Here is a 20,983-nt window from a genome sequence, read left to right as displayed (position 1 = left end):
TTTCACGCAAGCATGGTGCACCATGAAACAGAAAATTTCTATAAAACATGGTGACCCTTGTTGGACCTGGGCACAGATGTGTCTGCCACACTAGTAAGGGCCTTTATATAGTCATAACGATTCTGTTTTATGAATCTGGTATCCACAGAGGAGGAATTGTGAACACATGAATATGTATAAATTTATGCTCTTGATGATTCAGGGCTATTACTTTGTTTCACTGAGCCATATTATTATCATTAGTATTATTATAGTGGTTTTTTAATTAGTTGTTATTTATTTATTTATGCAATTAGTGGGTTTCTTTGACCTGTTGTGAATTGTTGTTTTGTGTTTGTTGTAATATCCAAAAAAAACTCTTTTAAAAGAACATTTTTAAAAATACAAGAACAAGACAAGACAATTTATTATTTAGTTGCTGCAGTGCCAAAACATTTCGATTAAATAGGATCTACTCTTTCCGAAAAGGAGACCAGCAGTTGTTATAATATAAAGGACTAATCTTTTCAATGACACAAACATAGTACAGTGAAAAATGTCTAATGACACACCTCACATTTGTGTTCCAAGTTAATGCATAACACCAAGTGTATTAAACTTCAGTATGAGTAAGATTGATTTCTATTGTTGGCGAATTAATTTGTATTGGATAACATGTTTTTATATGTTTACAGAATTGATTCAATATAATTTGTATCTGGCCAAAATAAATGTAAAACCAAAACTGTTAACTTTTGTATTTCAGGGCTGTTGGTGAAGATGCCTTAAATGGTAAGACTTTACGTTTCAGTTCAGTTTTATGTCACGTTTTCCAAAAACTAACCTTTTAAGAATGCAAAGTATCTTGCTCTAATACACTGTCACAAGGCTATGAGCCTTGGCGTTTGGCTTTCACCTGTTTCATTTAGAAGGTTTAAATGACACGTTGATCTATAGGGCACACCTTGTTTCACTGCCCAAGCTGTTTTGTGCGCATGAACCACATTCTAACAAATGTTAAATATGTTGATGCTCATTGTGTTGAGTTCAAGTTGATTTTCATAAGTGAAATAACATTGTAGTAATATTTCAAATTTAGCATAAACCCTAAGGCTTAATTCCAATAAGCCTTTAACAGCTAAGCTCTTTACAATCTGTTTACTGCATCTTAAGTGAATGTACTCTGTCAAAAAGGCATAATTGCATTCCTTTTGGAGTGAATTTTGGAACAAGACCTTTATACGCACCTTAAATCTTATTTCTTTCATCAGCTATATTTAATATTGCAGCTTTCTTTCTGCATAACTGACTTGTCCTATGCAGGCAAAACCCATTTCAGGTGGGTCATTCTGTATATCCAGGTTGTTTGGCATAACTATCTGCCCTCATTACATGCATAGTATGTTTAAAATCAGCTTTGAATGTGGAGCAACACTTGAAGTAATTGTACAGGACCAGCATGGAAACCTACAAGAGTTAACTTTACAACAAACCCACTGATACTTTTTTTGTCTTGTTCCCTCATGTTCAAATGCATGTCAAAGCTGTAAGTTCTGGCCTCAACTGCAAAATGAACACTAATAATTTTCTGTCTCATTGCTCCTTAGAAATTGCAGGTTACTTTGGTATCGATATGGAAACTTATTTAACAATATTTGTTTAAATCACATGCAAGAAATTCAAAATGTGTATCATTTTAAAATAAGTGGCTTTAATGCAGTCTTAGGATTTTGTGTCCCCTCTCTCTTTGACTGTTGAGAGTAGCTGTTTCATATATTTGTGTCTTAATGTTGTTCATTTGTTTTAGCACAACACTTTTACAATCCTCATCAATCTCATCCAAGACACAAGAAGATGGGAGGTGAGATAAAATTACATTTTCAGTGCTTTTATAAAATATTGAGCAATATGTTGGCTTTTGATTTGCAACAAAACAATATTTTTGGAGAATTCTTCAGAGAAGATGATAATCCTGTCTCATATGTCCCTAATTAGTATTTATAGAAAAATGATGCAAGGTGCAATAGAAATGTACAGAGTTTTGGTGAAGCCACACCTCGAGTACTGTGTGCAGTTTTGGTCTCCTAGTCTGAGGAAGGACATTCTTGCTATTGAGGGAGTTCAGCAAAGGTTCATCAGACTGATCCCTAGGGTGGCTGACAGACAAAGAAAGACTGGATTGATTGGGCTTGTACTCACTGGAATTTAGAAGAATGAGGGGGGAGTTTCATAGAAACATATAAAATTCTGATGGGACCAGACAAGCTTGGTGTGGGAAAAATATTCCCAGTATTAGGGAAGTCCAGAATGAGGGGTCACCATGTAGGAATAAGGGAAGAAGCTATTCAGGACAGAGTTGACGAAAAATTTCTTCACTCAGAATTGTGAACCTTTGGAATTCTCTCCCACAGAAAGCTGTTGGGGTCAGTTCGTTAGATATATTCAAGAGAGAGCTGGACGTGGGCCTTTATGACTAAAACGATTGAAGGGTATGGAAAGTGAGAGTGGGATGCTGAAATTGCATGGTCAGCCACAATCATATTGAATGATAAATGCAGGCTTAAATGATTAAATGGCCTACTCCTGCACCTGTTTTCTATGTTTTTATCAAAATTATACTCCCTTCTGTTGTAAGAATTCCGTTTAATTTTACTTCAAAAGATTTAATCTTATTTTTAATTTCTATCTCAGTGATCGGATCTCCTTTCAAGCCTGTACTGGATGTCAATTACTATTACTCAGGTCAGAATTGCTAGATAAATATTTTTAAAAACACATCTCATGAAAGATGCCTCAATAAATTGGCTAATGAGATACGTGTATCTTTCTTTTTAACAGCTGTTGAGAGGAATAATTTGATGAGGCTTTCTCAGAGCATTCCATTTACTCCCCTCCCAAACAGAGGTGAGTATAGGTAGTATTGAATCCAGTCAGAACGAATGTTTTAACGAGATTATATTGTGTTTGGCCATTTGTTCAGCTAATACATTCTACTGCTCCATATTCAACATCTTCTGTTAAATATATTGTAAAATTAACTATTCTTCTCAGTTGTACTACATGGGAATAACTTTTATCAAAGTATCTTGGAATAATCAACTGCAGTCTTAAGATTTCTACATAGCAAACCTTAGTTCCTCTTAAGATATTAAATATGATCTGTTAGTTTTCTATTTCCTTCTAATTCTCCTTCTCAAGCAGGCTTCAGTTGCATTGCTCATTTATTAGTTTGCAGTGTGCTGCTACTAGTTATAACTTTTTTTTTGTAGTCCATTTGTAACTTTTTTTTATACTCTGGAATGTGTAGTGGTTACATGCAATGGACACCCTTTCTAATCTGCATCACCACGGTGACCAGATAGTGGGCAATTGCTGTCTCGTCTTTATTACAACATAGGACATAGAAAAATACAGCGCAGTACAGGCCCTTTGGCCCTCGATGTTGCGCCGATCCAAGCCCACCTAACCTACACTAGCCCACTATCCTCCATATGCCTATCCAATGCCCGTTTAAATGCCCATAAAGAGGGAGAGTCCACCACTGCTACTGGCAGGGCATTCCATGAACTCACGACTCGCTGAGTAAAGAATCTACCCCTAATATCTGTCCTGTACCTACCACCCCTTAATTTAAAGCTATGCCCCCTCGTAATAGCTGACTCCATACGTGGAAAAAGGTTCTCATGGTCAACTCTATCTAAACCTCTAATCATCTTGTACACCCCTATCAAGTCACCCCTAAACCTTCTTATCTCCTAGGAAAACAGCCCCAAGTGCCTCAGCCTTTCCTCATACGATCTTCCTACCATACCAGGCAACATCCTGGTAAACCTCTTCTGCACCCGTTCCAGTGCCTCCACATCCTTCCTATAGTATGGCGACCAAAACTGCACACAATACTCCAGATGCGGCCGCACCAGAGTCTTATGCAACTGCAACATGACCTCAGGACTCTGGAACTCAATTCCTCTACCAATAAAAGCCAGTACGCCATATGCCTCCTTCACCGCACTATTTACCTGGGTGGCAACTTTCAGAGATCTGTGTACATGGACACCAAGATCCCTCTGCTCATCCACACTACCAAGTATCCGACCATTAGCCCAGTACCCCACCTTTTTGTTACTCATACCAAAGTGAATCACCTCACACTTACCTACATTGAACTCCATTTGCCACCTTTCTGCCCAGCTCTGCAGCTTATCTATATCCCGCTGTAACCTGCCACATCCTTCCTCACTGTCAACAACTCCATCGACTTTCGTATCATCCGCAAACTTGCTCACCCAACCTTCTAGCCCCTCCTCCAGGTCATTTATAAAAATGACAAACAGCAATGGTCCCAAAACAGATCCTTGCGGAACACTGCTCGTAACTGCACTCCATGATGAACCTTTACCATCAACTACTACCCTCTGTCTTCTTCCAGCCAGCCAATTCCTAATCCAAACCTCCAACTCACCCTCAATGCCATACCTCTGTATTTTTTGCAGTAGCCTACCATGGGGAACCTTATCAAACGCCTTACTAAAATCCATATGCACCACATCTACCGCTTTTCCCTCGTCCACCTGCTTAGTCACCTTCTCAAAGAATTCAATAAGGTTTGTGAGGCACGATCTGCCCTTCACAAAACCATGCTGACTATCCTTGATCACATTATTCCTATCCAGATGTTCATAAATCCTATCCCTTACAATTCCCTCTAAGACTTTGCCCACAACAGAAGTGAGGCTCACCGGTCTATAGTTACTAGGGTTATCCCTACTCCCCTTCTTGAACAAGGGAACCACATTTGCTATCCTCCAGTCTTCTGGCACTATTCCTGGAGACAACGAGGACATAAAAATCAAGGCCAATGGCTCTGCAATCTCCTCCCTTGCTACCCAGAGAATCCTAGGATAAATGCCATCAGGCCCAGGGGACTTATCTGTTTTCACCCTTTCCAGAATTTCCAACACCTCTTCCCTACATACCTCAAAGCCGTCCATTCTAATTAATTGTGACTAAGTATTCACATCGGCAACAATGTCCTGTTCCAGAGTGAATACTGACGAAAAATATTCATTCAGTGTCTCCCCAATCTCTTCAGCCTCCACACGCAACTTCCCACTACTATCCTTGACTGGACCTATTCCAACCCTAGTCATTCTTGGATCTTGTCGGATTTCACTCCCAGTAATGCACAGAGACCTCCTTCAATATGTAAGGATTGTTAGATATGAATCCCTTGATTTCACAATTCAAAGTATAGCACATGAGCTCTCCAAAGCATTGCTGTACACTGTATTACCATCAAGGCCAGTATTGTTTGCCTTACACTATGCTGATAGTTTTTTTTTCCCTGAGACGGTCAATCCACTCAGCATCTGTGTAGTTTCAGGACAGAATGTAATGTCTTGCAACTTCCCTTGTTAGTCAAAAATATTACATTTTATCCTCTGTAGTACTAGGAGTTACATCTCTCTTTAAAAAGACTGACAAATATATTTAGGCAATCAATGTAAACCCAGTGTGCAGTTTCGAGAAGTATACAGGTGTCTAGGTTGTAGTATCATTTTATTTATCGGTATGTTGTCAGTTTTAGATCTACTCATGGAATTTTGGCACAGAGTCCCCTCACCTCTGAATATTTTAAATCTGTTTCATCTGATTACTGCCCGTACTGTCGGGAGAAATAGTTTGTCCTCAAAACCCTTCATGATTTTTGAACCCTTCTGTTAAATCTTCTGTTTGACCTTTTTTATACAGAGAACAACTCCAACTTTTCTAGTACCCATGTAACTGACGTCCACCCCTGGTGTTATTCTAATAAAACCTCTCTTCCCTCTTTTCTAAGCCTTTGATGTGCTCCAAATATATAGAATTGTGCAGACTCCAGCTGAGGCACACCCCTTTTCAGTTATTGAATTTGTTACTGTCATCTCATTATTTCTATTAAAATCCATTGCTTCATATTTCTTCCATTTACTTATGTCTATCATATGTCTGGGCTTCTCTTTCTGGTGTGTGTTTGACTGTTCTGTACTAACTCGAGCTGTTTTCAATTTCCTGAAGTCATACATGTTACACTCTTGTTAAATGTGCAGGAGACCAAGATATGCAAATATTTAAATTATGGAATAAATTATTCAAATTAAAGCATCTACTTCATAGAATGCCTTAATCAGCTCTTTGTTTATACCAGGTGAGGTTAGAGATATCTTTTGTTCATAGGGTGATCCCACTGAGACATTGGACAAAATAGATCTGAGTTATGAAAATAATATTTTTTTGTGCAATTGAACTGAATTTCAAACAGAGTATTGTGAAATGTGATTAGCATGGTTCAAGAGTATGTGGAAAACGTGTGGATGGTCGGTCTATCATTTTATTTAAGTTAGCCTTACCAGCCAGTGCTGTACAAATTCAGATTACAGCACCATCTACTGGAATTGAAGTGTACACACTGTACAAGATCTATTTAAATAATGTATCTCAAAGAACATAGAACTGTACAGCACAGGAATGGGTTTCTTTGACCCATGATGTTGTGCTAAACATAACTCCAAATTAAATTAATCCCTTCTGCCTGCCCTTGGTCCGTATCCCTCCATTCTTTGCGTATTCATCGGCTTATCTAAAAATCTCTTGAACAATCCTATCGTATCTGGCTCCACCACTACCCCTGGCAGCATGTTCTGACCACTCTCATATCTCCTTTGAACATTTCCCCTCTCACCTTAAATGTATGTCCCTGAATTTAGACCTTTCAACTTTGGGGAAAAAGATTCTGACTGTCAACACTATCTATGCATTTCATAATTTTATGAACTCCTATCAAGTCTCCCCTCAGTCTCTGCTGCTCCAGAGAAAACAAGCCAAGTGTTTCTAGCCTCTCCTTTTAGTTCATATCCTCTAATCCGGGTCGCATCCTGGTGGACCTCTTCTGCATCCTCTCCAAAGCCTCCACGTTCTTCCTGGAATGCGGTGATGAGAATTGAACTCAGTACTCTAATTGTGGCCTAACCAAAGTCTTATAAAGCTGCAACATATTATTCTGACTCTTGTACACAATTCGATAAAGGCACACATGCCATATATATCATCTTTACCAGCCACTGTCAGAGAGCTATGGATTTGAACCACAAGATTCCTCTATACATCAATGCTGTTCAGGGTCCTGCAATTAACTGTATACTGTTTCCTTAACATTTGATTCCCCAAAGTGCAGCAATTCACACAGATTAAACTCTATCTGCCATCTCTCCACCCATTTCAGCAACTGATCTATATCCCACTGTACTCTTTGATAACCTCCTATACTGTTCCCAACTCCACTGATCTTTGTATCGTCTGCAAACTTACTAACCCATCCATCTACATTTTCATTCATATATCACAAACAGCAGAGGTTCCAGTATGGATCCCTGCAGAACATCACTAGTCACAGCCTGAAAAACACCCTTCCGCCACTACCCTCTATCTCCTCTAGGCAAGCCAATTCTGAATCCATGCAGCCAAGTCACCATGATCCCATGTGCCTTCATCTTCTGGATGAACCTACCATGAGGGACCTTGTTGAAAGCCTTTCGAAAGTCCAAGGAGACAACTGCTTTTTGCTCATCAATCACCTTTGTCACCTCAAAAAATTCAATCAAGTTACTAAGACATGACCTACCCTGCACAAAGCCATGCTGACTGTCCCTGATTAGGCCATGTTTTTCCTAATGTGTGTAAATCCTATCCTTTAGAATTCTCTCTAGTAGCTTCCCAACCACCAATGTAAGACTCACTAGTCTGTAGTTTCCTGGATTATTCCTATTTTCTTTCTTGAATAGAGGAACATTAGTTAATCACCAATTCTCTGGGACCCCTCCAGTGGTTACTGAGGATACAAAGATCTTGGAGAAGGCCCCAGCAATCCCCTCTTGCCTCTGTCAATAAGGACAAAGAGGCCTTGGCTAAATTGGAAAAGAGGCATTACAAGATTAATGATCCCTGGAATGATTTCATTCTGAGAGAACTATGAGCCATTGACGTTTTAGAGGGTGATGTCACAGATTGGCCCTCAGGTCTCCTCTGTTGCCCTAGCTATTGCAATTTGCTAATAGTTGTGATGTCAAGTTGGAACATTTTAACTTTAGAGAAATGTGAAAGTTAGATATAAATGTTAGGTGTGGCATGGTGGCTCAGTGGTTAGCACTGCTGCCTCACAGAGCCAGGGAGCCGGGTTTGATTCTATTCTCAGGTGACTGTGTGGAGTTTGCATATTCTCCCCGTGTCTGCGTGGCTTTCCTCCGGGTGCTCCGGTTTCCTCCCACAGTCACAAACCTGTGCAGGTTCGGTGAATTGGCCATGCTGAATTGCCCATAGTATTAGGTGCATTAGTCACAGGGAGATGGGTCTGGGTGGATTACTCTTCAGAGGGTCGGTGTGAACTTGTTGGGCCAAATGGCCTGTTTCCACACTGGAGAAAATCTAATCTAAAACCTGAGGGAGACCGTTGAGCCTTGGGGTCTTATCCACCTGAATGCTCTTCAAGAGACTCAACACCACTTCTTTCTTGATCTCAAAATGTCCAAGCATATTAGCACGATCCACACAAACCTCTCAATCGTCCTTCTCCTGGGTAAATACTGACAGAAAGTACTCATTTAGGATCTCAAGCACAAGTTCTCTCCTTTATCCTTGAGTCGTCCTACCTTCTGAGCTGAAAATGTGTTGCTGGAAAAGCGCAGCAGGTCAGGCAGCATCCAAGGAGCAGGAGAATCGACGTTTCGGGCATAAGCCCTTCTTCAGGAATGAGGAAAGTGTGTCCAGCAGGCTAAGATAAAAGGTAGGGTGGAGGGACTTGAGGGAGGGGCGTTGGAAATGCAATAGGTGGAAGGAGGTCAAGGTGAGGGTGATAGGCCGGAGTGGGGTGGGGGCGAGAGGTCAGGAAGAAGATTGCAGGTTAGGAAGGCGGTGCTGGGTTCGAGGGATTTGACTGAAACAAGTTGGGGGGGGGGGGAAATGAGGAAACTGGAGAAATCTGAGTTCATCCCTTGTGGTTGGAGGGTTCCTAGGCAGACTATGAGGCGCTGTTCCTCCAACCGTTGTGTTGCTATGGTCTGGCGATGGAGGAGTCCAAGGACCTGCATGTCCTTGGTAGAGTGGGAGGGGGAGTTGAGGTGTTGAGCTACGGGGTGGTTGGGTTGGTTGGTCCGGGTGTCCCAGAGGTGTTCTCTGAAACGTTCCGCAAGTATGTGGCCTGTCTCCCCAATATAGAGGAGGCCACATCGGGTGCAGCGGATGCAATAAATGATGTGTGTGGAGGTGCAGGTGAATTTGTGGCGGATATGGAAGTATCCCTTGGGGCCTTGGAGGGAAGTAAGGGGGAGGTGTGGGCGCAAGTTTTGCATTTCTTGCGGTTGTAGGGGAAGGTGCCGGGAGTGGAGGTTGGAGGTTGGGTTGGTGGGGGGTGTGGACCTGACGAGGGAGTCACAGAGGGAGTGGTCTTTTCGGAACGCTGATAGGGGAGGGAAGGGAAATATATCCCTGGTGGTGGGGTCCGTTTGGAGGTGGCGGAAATGATGGCGGATGATACGCTGTACATGGAGATTGGTGGGGTGGTAGGTGAGGACCCAGTGGGGTTCTGTCCTGGTGGCGGTTGGAGAGGTGGGGCTCAAGGGCAGAGGAGTGGGAAGTGGAAGAGATGCGGTGGTGGGCATCGTCGACCACGTCTGGGGGGAAATTTCGGTCCTTGAAGGAGGAGGCCATCTGGGTTGTTCGGTTTTGGAACTGGTCCTCCTGGGAGCAGATGCGGCAGAGACGAAGGAATTGGGAATATGGGATGGTGTTTTTACAGGGGGCAGGGTGGGAAGAGGTGTAGTCTAGGTAGCTGTGGGAGTCGGTCGGTTTAGAATAAATGTCCGTGTTGATTCGGTCGCCAGAGATAGAAATGGAAAAGTCTAGGAAGGGGAGGGAGGAGTCTGAGATGGTCCAGAGACGGGCATAGCTGGGGCCCATGCAGGTGCCCATGGCTACTCCTTTGGTTTGAAGGAAGTGGGAGGATTGGAAAGAGAAGTTGTTCAGGGTGAGGACCAGTTCAGTCAGTCAAAGGAGGGTGTCAGTAGAAGGGTACTGGTTGGTACGGCGGGAAAGGAAGAAGCAGAGGGCTTTGAGTCCTTCGTGATGGGGGATGGAGGTGTACAGGGACTGGATGTCCATGGTGAAGATAAGACGTTGGGGACTGGGGAAGCGAAAATCATGGAGGAGGTGGAGGGCGTGGGTGGTGTCCCGAACGTAGGTGGGGAGTTCTTGGACTAAGGAGGACAGGACTGTGTTGAGGTATGCAGAGATGGGTTCGGTGGGGCACGAGCAGGCTGAGACAATGGGTCGTCCGGGGCAGTCAGGTTTGTGGATTTTGGGCAGGAGGTAGAAACCTTCTCCCTAGTTATCCTCTTGTTTTTAATGCATGTACAGAATGCCTTGGGATTCTCTTTCACCTACTTGCCAAGATTATTTCATGGCTCCTTCTTGCTCTCCTAATTTCCTGCTTGAGTTCTTTCCAGCTTTCTTTATATTCTTCACAGACCCTGACAAGTTTTTGACATCCTAAACCTTACATGTGCTTCTTTTTCCCTTTTAACTGAATTCATAATATCCCTTGTTATTCAAGAGTCCCTTACCTTTCCATCTTTGTCTTTTCTTCTTACTGGAACATGCCAGTCCTGAACTCTGATCAGTAGATCTTTAAACAACTTGCCCATGACACATGTAGACTTGCCCAATAATTGCCGCTCCCAATTAACACTCCCTAACTCCTGCCTAATATTGATGTAATTTGCCCTCCCCCAATTTAGTAGCTTCCTACAAGGTCCTGATTTATCCTTATTCATTGATATCTTAAAACTTAAGTTCACTTCATAGAAATAAGGAAATGTGGGCAATTTTTAACAAGTGAAGCCTTTTTAAAAATATAGTTGAGGAACAGAGACTCATGATGCAATATGTGAGGATCATTTAATGAACATGCAGGAGGATAAGTAGCTAATTTTCAGGCTGCAAGTCACTATTGGTGGAGTGTCCCAGGAATTAGTGCTTGGGCCTCAGCTATTTACAAATGGTTTATAATCTGTATTGATGAGCTAGATTTGGGGTTGGAGAGTTTGACATTCACATTTGCTGATAATATGAAACTAAAGAGGAAAGTACAGTGTAAGGAGGACCCTGGTCCACAAATTGCAGAGGTGAGTGGACATATAGGTAACAATTCTAATATAATGTGGGGAAAGTGGAGCTATCAACTTTGTTAGGGAGAAGTAGGAAAAATAGAGGCAACAAAGCTTCAAGCACATTAATTCATGGCTAAAACGTTCTCCTGTCAGAAGAAAAGGAGTTAGAAGGACTTTCTAAAGTATCGTTCCTTCACCCCTCAGTTATTTTTTGTGAATCTGCTCCTCCATCTCTGCCAAATTCTATAGTTAGAACAGTACCATACAGGAACAGGCCCTTCAGCCCACCAAGACTGTGCTGACATGAAATGCTTTTCTAAACTAAAAACCTTTTGCCTCTACCCATGCTTTTCTGTTTATTCCCTGTGTATTCATGTGTCTATCAAGGTGCTTTATAGACATTAAAATTCACACAACTCCAGGTTATAGTCCAGCAGGTTTATTTGGAGGCACTAGCTTTCAAAGCGCTGCTGCTTCTTCAGGAGGTTGATGTGGTTTTTAACTTTATCCACCCAGTCCAACACTGACTCCTCCAAATCCTTAAATGTTGTTATTCTATCCATCTCCACCACCTTCTTTGGCAGTGCATTCCAGGCACTTACCACCCTGTGTGTAAAAAAAAACAACTTTCCTCTCTCATCTCCTTTTTAAACTTTTACCCCCTCTTACCTCAAATGTATGTCCCCCAGTAATTGACATTTCTACCCTGGGGAAAAAAAGACTCCAACTAAGTATTAAATCCATTCCCTGTCAAGCCCCTGTCAATATATGGGAAATTATACCATCCACCACAATAACCTTTTTTTAATACATAGACTGTCCACACTCCTGTTCTTCTATCATCTGCAGGCTGTTGGGAGGCTTGTAGTGCAATCCCATCAAAGTAATCGCACCGTTCCTATTCCTGAGCTCTACCCATATGGCCTCACTGAATGAGCCCAGTGTCCAAGTATCCTCCCTCAGTACAGCTGTGATCATTTCCCTAATCAGTAACGCAACTCTTTGGCCTGTTTTCCAGCCCCCGCCATCATACATGAAACATCTGAATCCTGGAATGTTGAGCTGCCATGTCCTCCTCTCAACCAAGTCTCTGAAAGAGCTACAACACCATTGTTATATACATTAATCCAAACTCTGGAATCAGCCGCCTTATTTGTCATACTCCCACATTAAAACAAGCACACCTCAGACCACTAGTCCTGCAGTACTCTGTAACCTCTCCATCTGTTCTTCCTCTTTGCCTTGCTGGCCTTGGTATCTGACTCCTCCTCTGTCTTCGCACTTGCTGACCTACTGTTCTGCCCCCTGCCACACTATTATGATTATTATGATCAATCCGCTCATGTACACCTTATTTCTACTTTTTAGCCCTACATCTTGTTGCTTAACACCGTGACGTTAGTTTGAATCTTGTCCCATTGTGCTGATTACAGGTAGTTGTCCTGCAACATTATTGTTGCGTTCCAGCGAAACCTCGCTGAATAGAAAATTGCTTGACAGAAATAATGAGACCTAAGGGAAAAGTGGGGTTGGGGCAGATTAGCAAAAAATATCACTCATGATCGCTCAAAAATCACCCAAAAGTCAAATGCAAAGTATTGCACAGACTGAATGAAGGTTGAAATATTTATTAACAAAACAAAAGTAAATTTAACACAGTACTTTTGTTTTAAAAATGTAAGAAAGCTGCTGTCTGCACAGTACCTATTTCAGACAACTGCTCTGTTGGCAGCTGACATTGGCGCATGCGTAGAATGGCAGAGAGACTTTGGTGCTGACATCGCACATGTGCGGACACTGGTGCATGTGCAGAGCAAACGCGCAAACCGAACTCCATTGGAATCATGCTGTTGCCAATGGAGATAAGCATTCTCCAAAATACTGTTCCCTAATTTTTCTGCAACGTTATAGCCAAGTCATGCTGCCAAAACGTGCATTATCCCAGAACTATCTGTAACTTGCTGCAGTAATATTGGTTTCTGCTTTGTTCGCTTGCAAAGAAGCTGTCTTGATAACTCTGACTTGCCACAAATCTGGTTATGTGTTCTAAGAATCTAAAAGGTTTGCCTCCTGCACCAGATTCCTAGCCATGCATTCAACTTAATCTCATCTTCAGTTTCCTAGAGTGGGAATTTTGGACCACTAAAGTCTCAAAGGGTTATGACAGTCAGGCAACAAAGTAACATGTTGACAATGTCAACAATGGTGCTTTTGAATGGCAGGACAGGATTGTGGGCCATGTGGTAGTGCCCTGCTCCTGTTTGTCATGGTGTTAAATCATAGAGGTGAAAAGAATAGGGGAAAGACAGTACGGATCATGTTTGAGTTTACATGCCAGTGTTGGAAGCAAAATGCAAAATTCAGATTTTTGGATACTGAGGAATATGTGTTTTAGTCAGACACTGCAAATTCTTGATTTCAACACTGTAGCACTGATGTGATGGAGTTTTTTTCTTTCAAGTGTGTTTTCTTGCAGTTCAGAGGAGCAAATGTAGATCATTCAGGCAACTAATGATCACATAATGTATTTGAGAGATACAATGGACAAAGGAAGTTGCTGCCTGCTGCTTCGCTGTTCTATTATGGATCTGATCTAAACTACTTCACATTTCTTTTGTATTGAAGGTGAACCTGTGACTATATATAGGCTGGAGGAGAGCTCACCAATCAGTTTGAACAATAGCATGTCATCCTGGTCCCAACAAGGACGATGTGCCAAGATTGAGTTCTTAAGTAAAGAAGAAATGGGAGGGGGATTGAGGCGAGCTTTAAAGGTGGAATGCACGTGGGCAGAGTTCGATATTCTGAAACCAGGTCAACTGTATATTGTGAAGTCTTTTCTTCCTGAAGTTGTGAATACATGGAAAAGAATCTACAAGGAAGATACTGTGTTACATCTGTGTTTGAAGGTAAGTTTATTTTATGCTGAAATATTAATTAATGCTTCAGGAATTGTTTTGTAACAGTGTTGCTAATTTTGCCTTATAAATTTGTAGTATTTGTAAATATTCCAATGGTGAAAAATTAGTCTAGAATTATGTAAACAAAATTACTAGGACAGTGCTGAACTCAAAGTATACTACAATCTGATGTTTGTCAATTTACAGAAAAAACCGCTGACCCTGTTGTATCAATTAAAATGATATTTTCTCTATTTTATAATTGCAATTTTTTATTTGTGGAAAGGTTGTAGATTTCAGTTTGTTTGAAAATGTTGGAAGAAAGGCACCAAATGATCCTGGAGTTGTTCTTGGAAAGTGTGATCCAGCCAGGCAGCACACCCTAAATGTTGTTGTATATTTGTTCTGCAAGATCTAGGATATGTCCATGGCATCAGTTGTTGATTGTTTGAAGGTAGTTTATCAATGAGTCTAGTATTAAAGATCTGTTGCTTATTGGGTGAGTGTTCATGTAAAAGAGGTACTTATGGATTTGGACGAAGAAGTTAATTTTTTCTATTGGTCAGTGCAATTCTGTACATAGTAAATGTCAATGTATACAAATAATTACAGAGCAATTAATAAATTAGTTTGAATGTTGATAAAGAATAATAGTGCTTGGAACCTTTCCAAACTTCACTTGTGAAAAACTAGTAGAGAATGATTTAAACAAAATTACTAGGACATTGCTGAACTCAAAGTATCCAAGCAAACTCATTTGTGGAATATTGAACATTAGGATGCTTTAAAACACTGGTGTAATCACTGTCAGGCAGCATGTGGAGTTACCAAGACACTGTTGCTTTGGATAGTTCTGAAATGTTAGAATGTTGTAAAATGTATGCAGTTTGCAACAGCAACTAAGGGTGATGTCTGCAAATGGTGAGATTTATTGGTGAGGTTTGAGGCTGCTGTCAATGAGAGCTTTGAAGGAGCTCTGTCACATCAGAGAGCTTCACTCCAGAAACTTTTGAGGCTGGAATTTCAGTGCAATATAGAGGGAATTCTAGATTGTCTTTTGATTTGTCATTAAAATTGAGCCCAGTTTATTCTTTGAGCACGGGATTCTATGGCACTATTCGAAATAGAGCTAGCGAGGCCACAATTAAAATATTGTACGTAGTTCTGATCACCATATTACAGGAATGATATAATTGCTTTAGAGAGAGTGAAGGGAAGATTTACTAGAATGTTAAACAAAAACAGGAATTGCTGAAAAAAAACTCACACTTGCACAGCAAGTGTGTATAGTCAATATTCAGCCTCATTTTCAGCAGTGGCTGGACTTTGTAGCATTGCAAAAGCACTGCTTAATAACTGAAAATGATACACTTGAGGTAAATTAGAAGGTAACTTCTTTTTGTTTTCACATGGGATTTTTTTCTTGTTAGAATCATCAGTTACTGAAAATTTCTCTGGTTAAGAAATTGGGTATTAATACATCAGGCCCTAAATGCAAAATGCTAACTCAAACAATTGCTGATTGAGTGGAAGCTGCAATATATTTGTGTCTGACAGAAGCTCTGTGTTTTTGAATTTATTTTCCTGGTCTCTTGTTCACAGGAGATCCAGCAGCAAAGAGCTGCACAGAAGCTTGCTTTTGCCTTCAATCAAATGAAACCAAAGACTATTCCATATTCTCCAAGGTGAGGAGAAATAATTGATCGCTTTCTAAAATCTTTGCATTTCTGTGTACCATTTATGAATTTGCTTCAATTGAAATTTCACAGAATTGTTACTGTGTAGAGGTAGACCATTTGACCCATTTGTTCCTACACCACCTCTCAGAATGAACATTGACTTAGTGTCATTCTTCCGTCCTTTCTCCAATATTACTTCTGTTTACATAATTATCCAATTCATTCTTGAATACTCTTTGAACCCAGCTCCAATGCACTTACAAAAATGCATTCCAGACCCTAATTATTTTCTACATGAAAAAAATTATTTTCTCACATTGCATACCCTCCATTGCAAATGAGTGGGGGCTTCACTGGGCAGCCTATCACTTTGTAGGGAAGAAGGGGTGTGCTCCCTGGTGGCGAACAGTAGACAGTGGTGAAGCACAGGGAGGGGTTACAAGTAGGAGAGTATGTGTCATAATGGTGCCATTTGGGTCAGGATCAGTAAACGATTTTAAAATAAGTCTCATGACATTCAGTAAGACTTCAGGCTGCAGTAACTTTGCAAAGGGAAAGTGCTAAAAGAGGACAAGTTGAATGAAGACATCTTGTAGTTAAAATGCAATGGTTTACACAGGCAGCTTCGATAATCATTGTGGATGTAGGAATTTATAATGGTCATATAAAAATAAGAATTTTTTTTAAAAAGTGACATTAAAATGGGATTTGAGTGATATGTGTCCTCTGTTCTATCACTCAAACTGGAACCCTACTTCACCTGAAGGTAACATGATTAGATTAGATTAGATTAGATTACTTACAGTGTGGAAACAGGCCCTTCGGCCCAACAAGTCCACACCGCCCCGCCGAAGCGTAACCCACCCATACCCCTACATTTATATCTACATCTACCCCTTACCTAACACTACGGGCAATTTAGCATGGCCAATTCACCTGACCTGCACATCTTTGGACTGTGGGAGGAAACCGGAGCACCCGGAGGAAACCCACGCAGACACGGGGAGAATGTGCAAACTCCACACAGTCAGTCGCCTGAGGCGGGAATTGAACCCGGGTCTCCGGCGCTGCGAGGCAGCAGTGCTAACCACTGTGCCACCGTGCCGCCCAATGTTTAGTACCAAGGCTTTGTGCACTCTGAATCATTTGGTGTTGTCGTGCGAACCTGTCTGGCTGCAGTGTGATATTTTAATAAACTGCAGCTGAATCTGAAGAGAGATGTGTCTAACCTGAATTCCCAAAATAATTCGTGATTGTCTGCTTTATCCTCAGATTCCTGGAAGTGTTCCTTCTGTACTGTCACTCAGCAAGCCAATGGTTTGCAATTGAGGAGTGTATGACTGGAGAATTCCGGAAATTCAATCATAACAGCGGAGATGAGATCCGTCCAAACAACATGCTGGAGGAGACCATGCTTGCTTTTAGTCACTGGACCTATGAGTACACTAGAGGTGAACTATTGGTTCTGGACCTGCAGGGTGAGTGCATGTGACCTCTGTGTTAAAGTGAGGCAGTCTTGTGTCAATATGTAGCGAGATGTGCTCTTTTGGTCTGTAATTGGTTATCCTCATGGCTGCATATTTGACTTTAGAAATTGTATTATGTCGGCTACACGGAGAGCAAAATTAAAGTCTTTGCCAAAAAGAATGGTACATTGCAACTAGTGAACGTTTACACTAAATTGCTTGCATGCATAGTTAACAAACATTAAATGGAATTAGGACAATGCTCCTCTATAGAGTTATTGATCGAATAGAGAAAAAAACAGATCAACAGCTGGTCAGTGAAACTTGCTTGGATCCTGTCCAGACTTTTGGATCTCTGAAACAACCAATACTTGGATGGAAGAGCCTTTTTCTCTCCTCTTCCATTGAACAACATAAAACCTGAAGTGCTAGTTTCAAAAATGTGATTTGTTTTGCTCAAATATTTTGTAAATTTAACAAGTGGGTAAATAGGCAGGTTACAGTAGTTCGAGATAACAGCTGCTTGGGGAAAAGTCTGATGACAAAATCCAGGCACTTTGTATTGTGAAAGAGATAAGGGTATTCATCGTTTTGTACATTTTCTTGTAGGTGTTGGGGAAAATTTGACTGATCCTTCAGTAATAAAGTCGGAGGAGAAACAGTAAGCATACTTCAAATGTGACCTCTTTTCCCTAAAGACTATAAGATGGATCTCGTATAGGGTGCAGTACCTAGTCACCATTTTAACTTGGAAATCTATTTCTGTTCATTCTTCAGTGCCACTGGGTCAAAAGTTTGGAAATCCTTCCCTTATGTTATTGTGGGTGTAACTACACCAAATGGCCTATTGTATTTCAGGAAGGCAGGTCAACACTTTCTCAAGTGCATCTAGGGATGGGCAATAAATACTGGCCCAGCCAGTGAAGCCCATTTCCATCTTTTTTTTAAATGTAGGTCTGTATCAATACCATTGGCTCTCTCAGTATTGATAGGAACCTTTCCCTATTCCTTCACAGCAAACTAGATGAAATGTCGTCGACACAACTGAAAACCTGGTTAGAATTAATTAGAATCCTGTGTCCAATTCTGAGCTTTAGAAAGGAAATCCAAGTTTTGGAGAGAGTGCAATAGTTTACCAAGTTTGAAGAACTCTAGTTCATATACAATCCTGTCTGTTTGTTCTGCATCACCTAGTTAAAGCTGACCAGCATTTGATCCCTGCTGCCCCAAACAAATGTTCTTATCCTTGCACTTAAAACACTCTTAGAGTCCCTCTCCCTGTCTCTCTATCCTCTTGCAGATTTACAACTTACCCATTTCTCTTCTGACTCTCACTTCTTGTGCACTCCCAACATTTTGTCTACCTCCACCATTCCCAGTTCTCCCAAATTGGCAGCAATTGCACACTGGAATTTCCTTCCTTAAGTCTGTCTTCCTAAAGCCAATTGTTTGATCGGGTATTTGGTCTCTTCTCTTAATCTTGTTTCGTGTTAACTCTGAAGAAGAATTATACTAAACTCAAAACATTAACTCTGTTTCCATCTTCACAGATGCTGCCAGACCTGAGTTTCTGCAGCTATTGTTTGTTTCACAATACTGTTTTCCACAATCCTGTGAAGATCCATAGTATATGTTTCTAAGTTGAGGCAATTTATAAAAGCTTAAAGTGACAATACAGAAGAGACTGTTCAGCCCAACTAATGAGGTATTTCATTTCCTCATGTGCAACAGTCTGTCTTGCCTGTCCTCCCACAATCCCTTCATTTCCTTCAAGCCCCAGTTTAATTTTTTTTTCTAAATTGACGTGGTCTCTGATTCTTTCACTAACTCCTTTTGGTAATGTATTCCAATACTCTGTGCATGTAAAAAAGGTTCCTGCTAGTGTCTGTCCTAAATGCCTTGCATTTAAATTTAAATCTAGCTTCTTAATCACTGGAAAGTTTACCCCACAGGTGGAGATTGCCACACATCAGTAATATTTGCCACAGACAGAATGTTGTGTAATTCACTCCTCAAGCATACCAATTAGGCTAACAGTTCAGTGCAGTACTATGTTCTACAGCATCAAAGGCTTTCAGCTGAACAATTAATCCATGGTGCAGTCTGCCCTTTCATATGTGAAAGATCCTGTTTTTGAAAAACACAAGGGAGACTTCTGTTTTATCCAGTGGTTTCCTCTGAACCAACATCCGTAAAACAGATAATTTAGCTCATTGCTCTTATTTGAGACGCTAATCTGCAAACTTGATTTCTCATTTTCATACATTCCAATGACTACATTCTACTAATATTTCACTGGCTATGATACACTGAGTTGCTCTGAGGTTGTGAAAGGTGTTGCAAAATACAAGTTCCTTATTCCTGTGTGCTGCAGAGGTGATCTGCCAATGGGTAAGTCCTCTGTTGATTTCACCACTCCTTGTTCTCCTGTGCTTTTCATACCATCAAGCAAGATAAACAAGTTAAATGTAGTGAATATCCATGGAGACTTGGGAGTTCAGTTGCATAGCTCTTTAAAATGCCACAGGTGCAGAAAATAATCAAGGAAGCTAATGGAATGCTTACTTTTATCTCTGAATGTCTGAATTTAAGCACACACAAGTTGTGCTGCATTTATACAAAACTTTGGTTAGGTCCCATTTGGAATATTGTGAGCAGCTGTGGGCACCCTGCCTTCGGAAGGATTTATCGGGCCTGGGAGGGAGTACAGCATCGGTTTACACAAATGATACCTGGACTTCAGGGGTTAAGTTATGAGAGAAGATTATATAAATTAGGCCAGTTTTCTCTAGAAGTTAGAACATTTAAATGTGTTTTGATTAAAATCTTCAAGATATTAATGGGAAGAGAGAGCATAGATAAAGATAAAATTATTTCCTCTGATTGGAGATTCTAGAAGTGATGGGCACAGTCTGAGAACTAGGGCCAGACCATTCAGGAGAGATTTTAGGAAGCACTTCTAGATTTTTGGAGCTCTCTTCCACAAAATGGATGTTGGATCGTTTGCTAAGCACATTCTGAAGTGATAAGGGCCCCGAGGCAGGTGTATAGAATTAGGCCACAGATCAGCTGTGATATCATTGAATGACAGAACAGGCTTGAGGGGCTGAATAACTTCCTTCTGTTCCTGTTTTTTTTAACTCCATAAGTCCAGGTATTATTCTTGTAAACCTACATTGTATTCCCTCCCAAGGTCAGTACATACCTCCTAAGGTGTGGTGCCCTGATCTACTCTCAGTACTCCAAGTGGGGACTAACCAGGCTTTTGTATAACTGCAGGGTAACATCTGCATGCTCATACTCCGACATCTGGAGACAAATGTCCACGTTCCATTAGCTTTTTTGATTATTTTCTGCACCTGTCATGGCATTTTAAAATTGTATGCACCTGAATTCCCAAGTCTGCTTGGACATTCACTGTATTTAACTTCCTACTATCAAGAGCTTCCCATTTTTAATGAATAAATTTGATGAGATGCTTTTGTTTGCCGCCCTCATGCCTGCGTAAAGGAAACCAGTCCTTCTCCCAAAGTAGCATACTCTGCATGGAAGCAGTTAGCGCCTCCTGAGGCCTAGTCCATTCCACATCACTTACTGAAACGTTACTAGATCCAATGTTGACTTCTGCTTATGATTGTTAACGTGTGACCCTTATCTGGGTCTGGTGTGATTATCAAAAGGTGGGGATGACCACCCTTGACGTCTCTCTGTACTCTGTTACTGTTCTCCTGTCCTATGCCTTCATAATTTTAAATGCAAAT

The 20,983-nt window shown here is 41.0% G+C and overlaps 1 protein-coding gene across 4 annotated transcripts in view; it reads left to right on the top strand.

The window, feature by feature from the left end:
* trpm7 (transient receptor potential cation channel, subfamily M, member 7) overlaps positions 1-20,983 on the top strand; it is a 191,139-nt gene that overhangs the window by 158,191 nt on the left and 11,965 nt on the right. For all 4 annotated transcript variants that reach the window (XM_072565434.1, XM_072565433.1, XM_072565435.1 and 1 more), the window contains 8 exons: positions 746-771; positions 1,787-1,840; positions 2,671-2,721; positions 2,818-2,883; positions 13,803-14,086; positions 15,680-15,762; positions 17,029-17,234; positions 17,832-17,883. In XM_072565434.1, the coding sequence (XP_072421535.1) occupies positions 746-771; positions 1,787-1,840; positions 2,671-2,721; positions 2,818-2,883; positions 13,803-14,086; positions 15,680-15,762; positions 17,029-17,234; positions 17,832-17,883 (822 nt within the window). The remainder of the gene's footprint in view (positions 1-745; positions 772-1,786; positions 1,841-2,670; positions 2,722-2,817; positions 2,884-13,802; positions 14,087-15,679; positions 15,763-17,028; positions 17,235-17,831; positions 17,884-20,983) is intronic.

Source organism: Chiloscyllium punctatum, chromosome 48, assembly GCF_047496795.1.
Source record: "Chiloscyllium punctatum isolate Juve2018m chromosome 48, sChiPun1.3, whole genome shotgun sequence".
In the NCBI taxonomy this organism is placed as follows: domain Eukaryota; kingdom Metazoa; phylum Chordata; class Chondrichthyes; order Orectolobiformes; family Hemiscylliidae; genus Chiloscyllium; species Chiloscyllium punctatum.
This window is presented reverse-complemented; position numbering and strand designations above follow the sequence as displayed.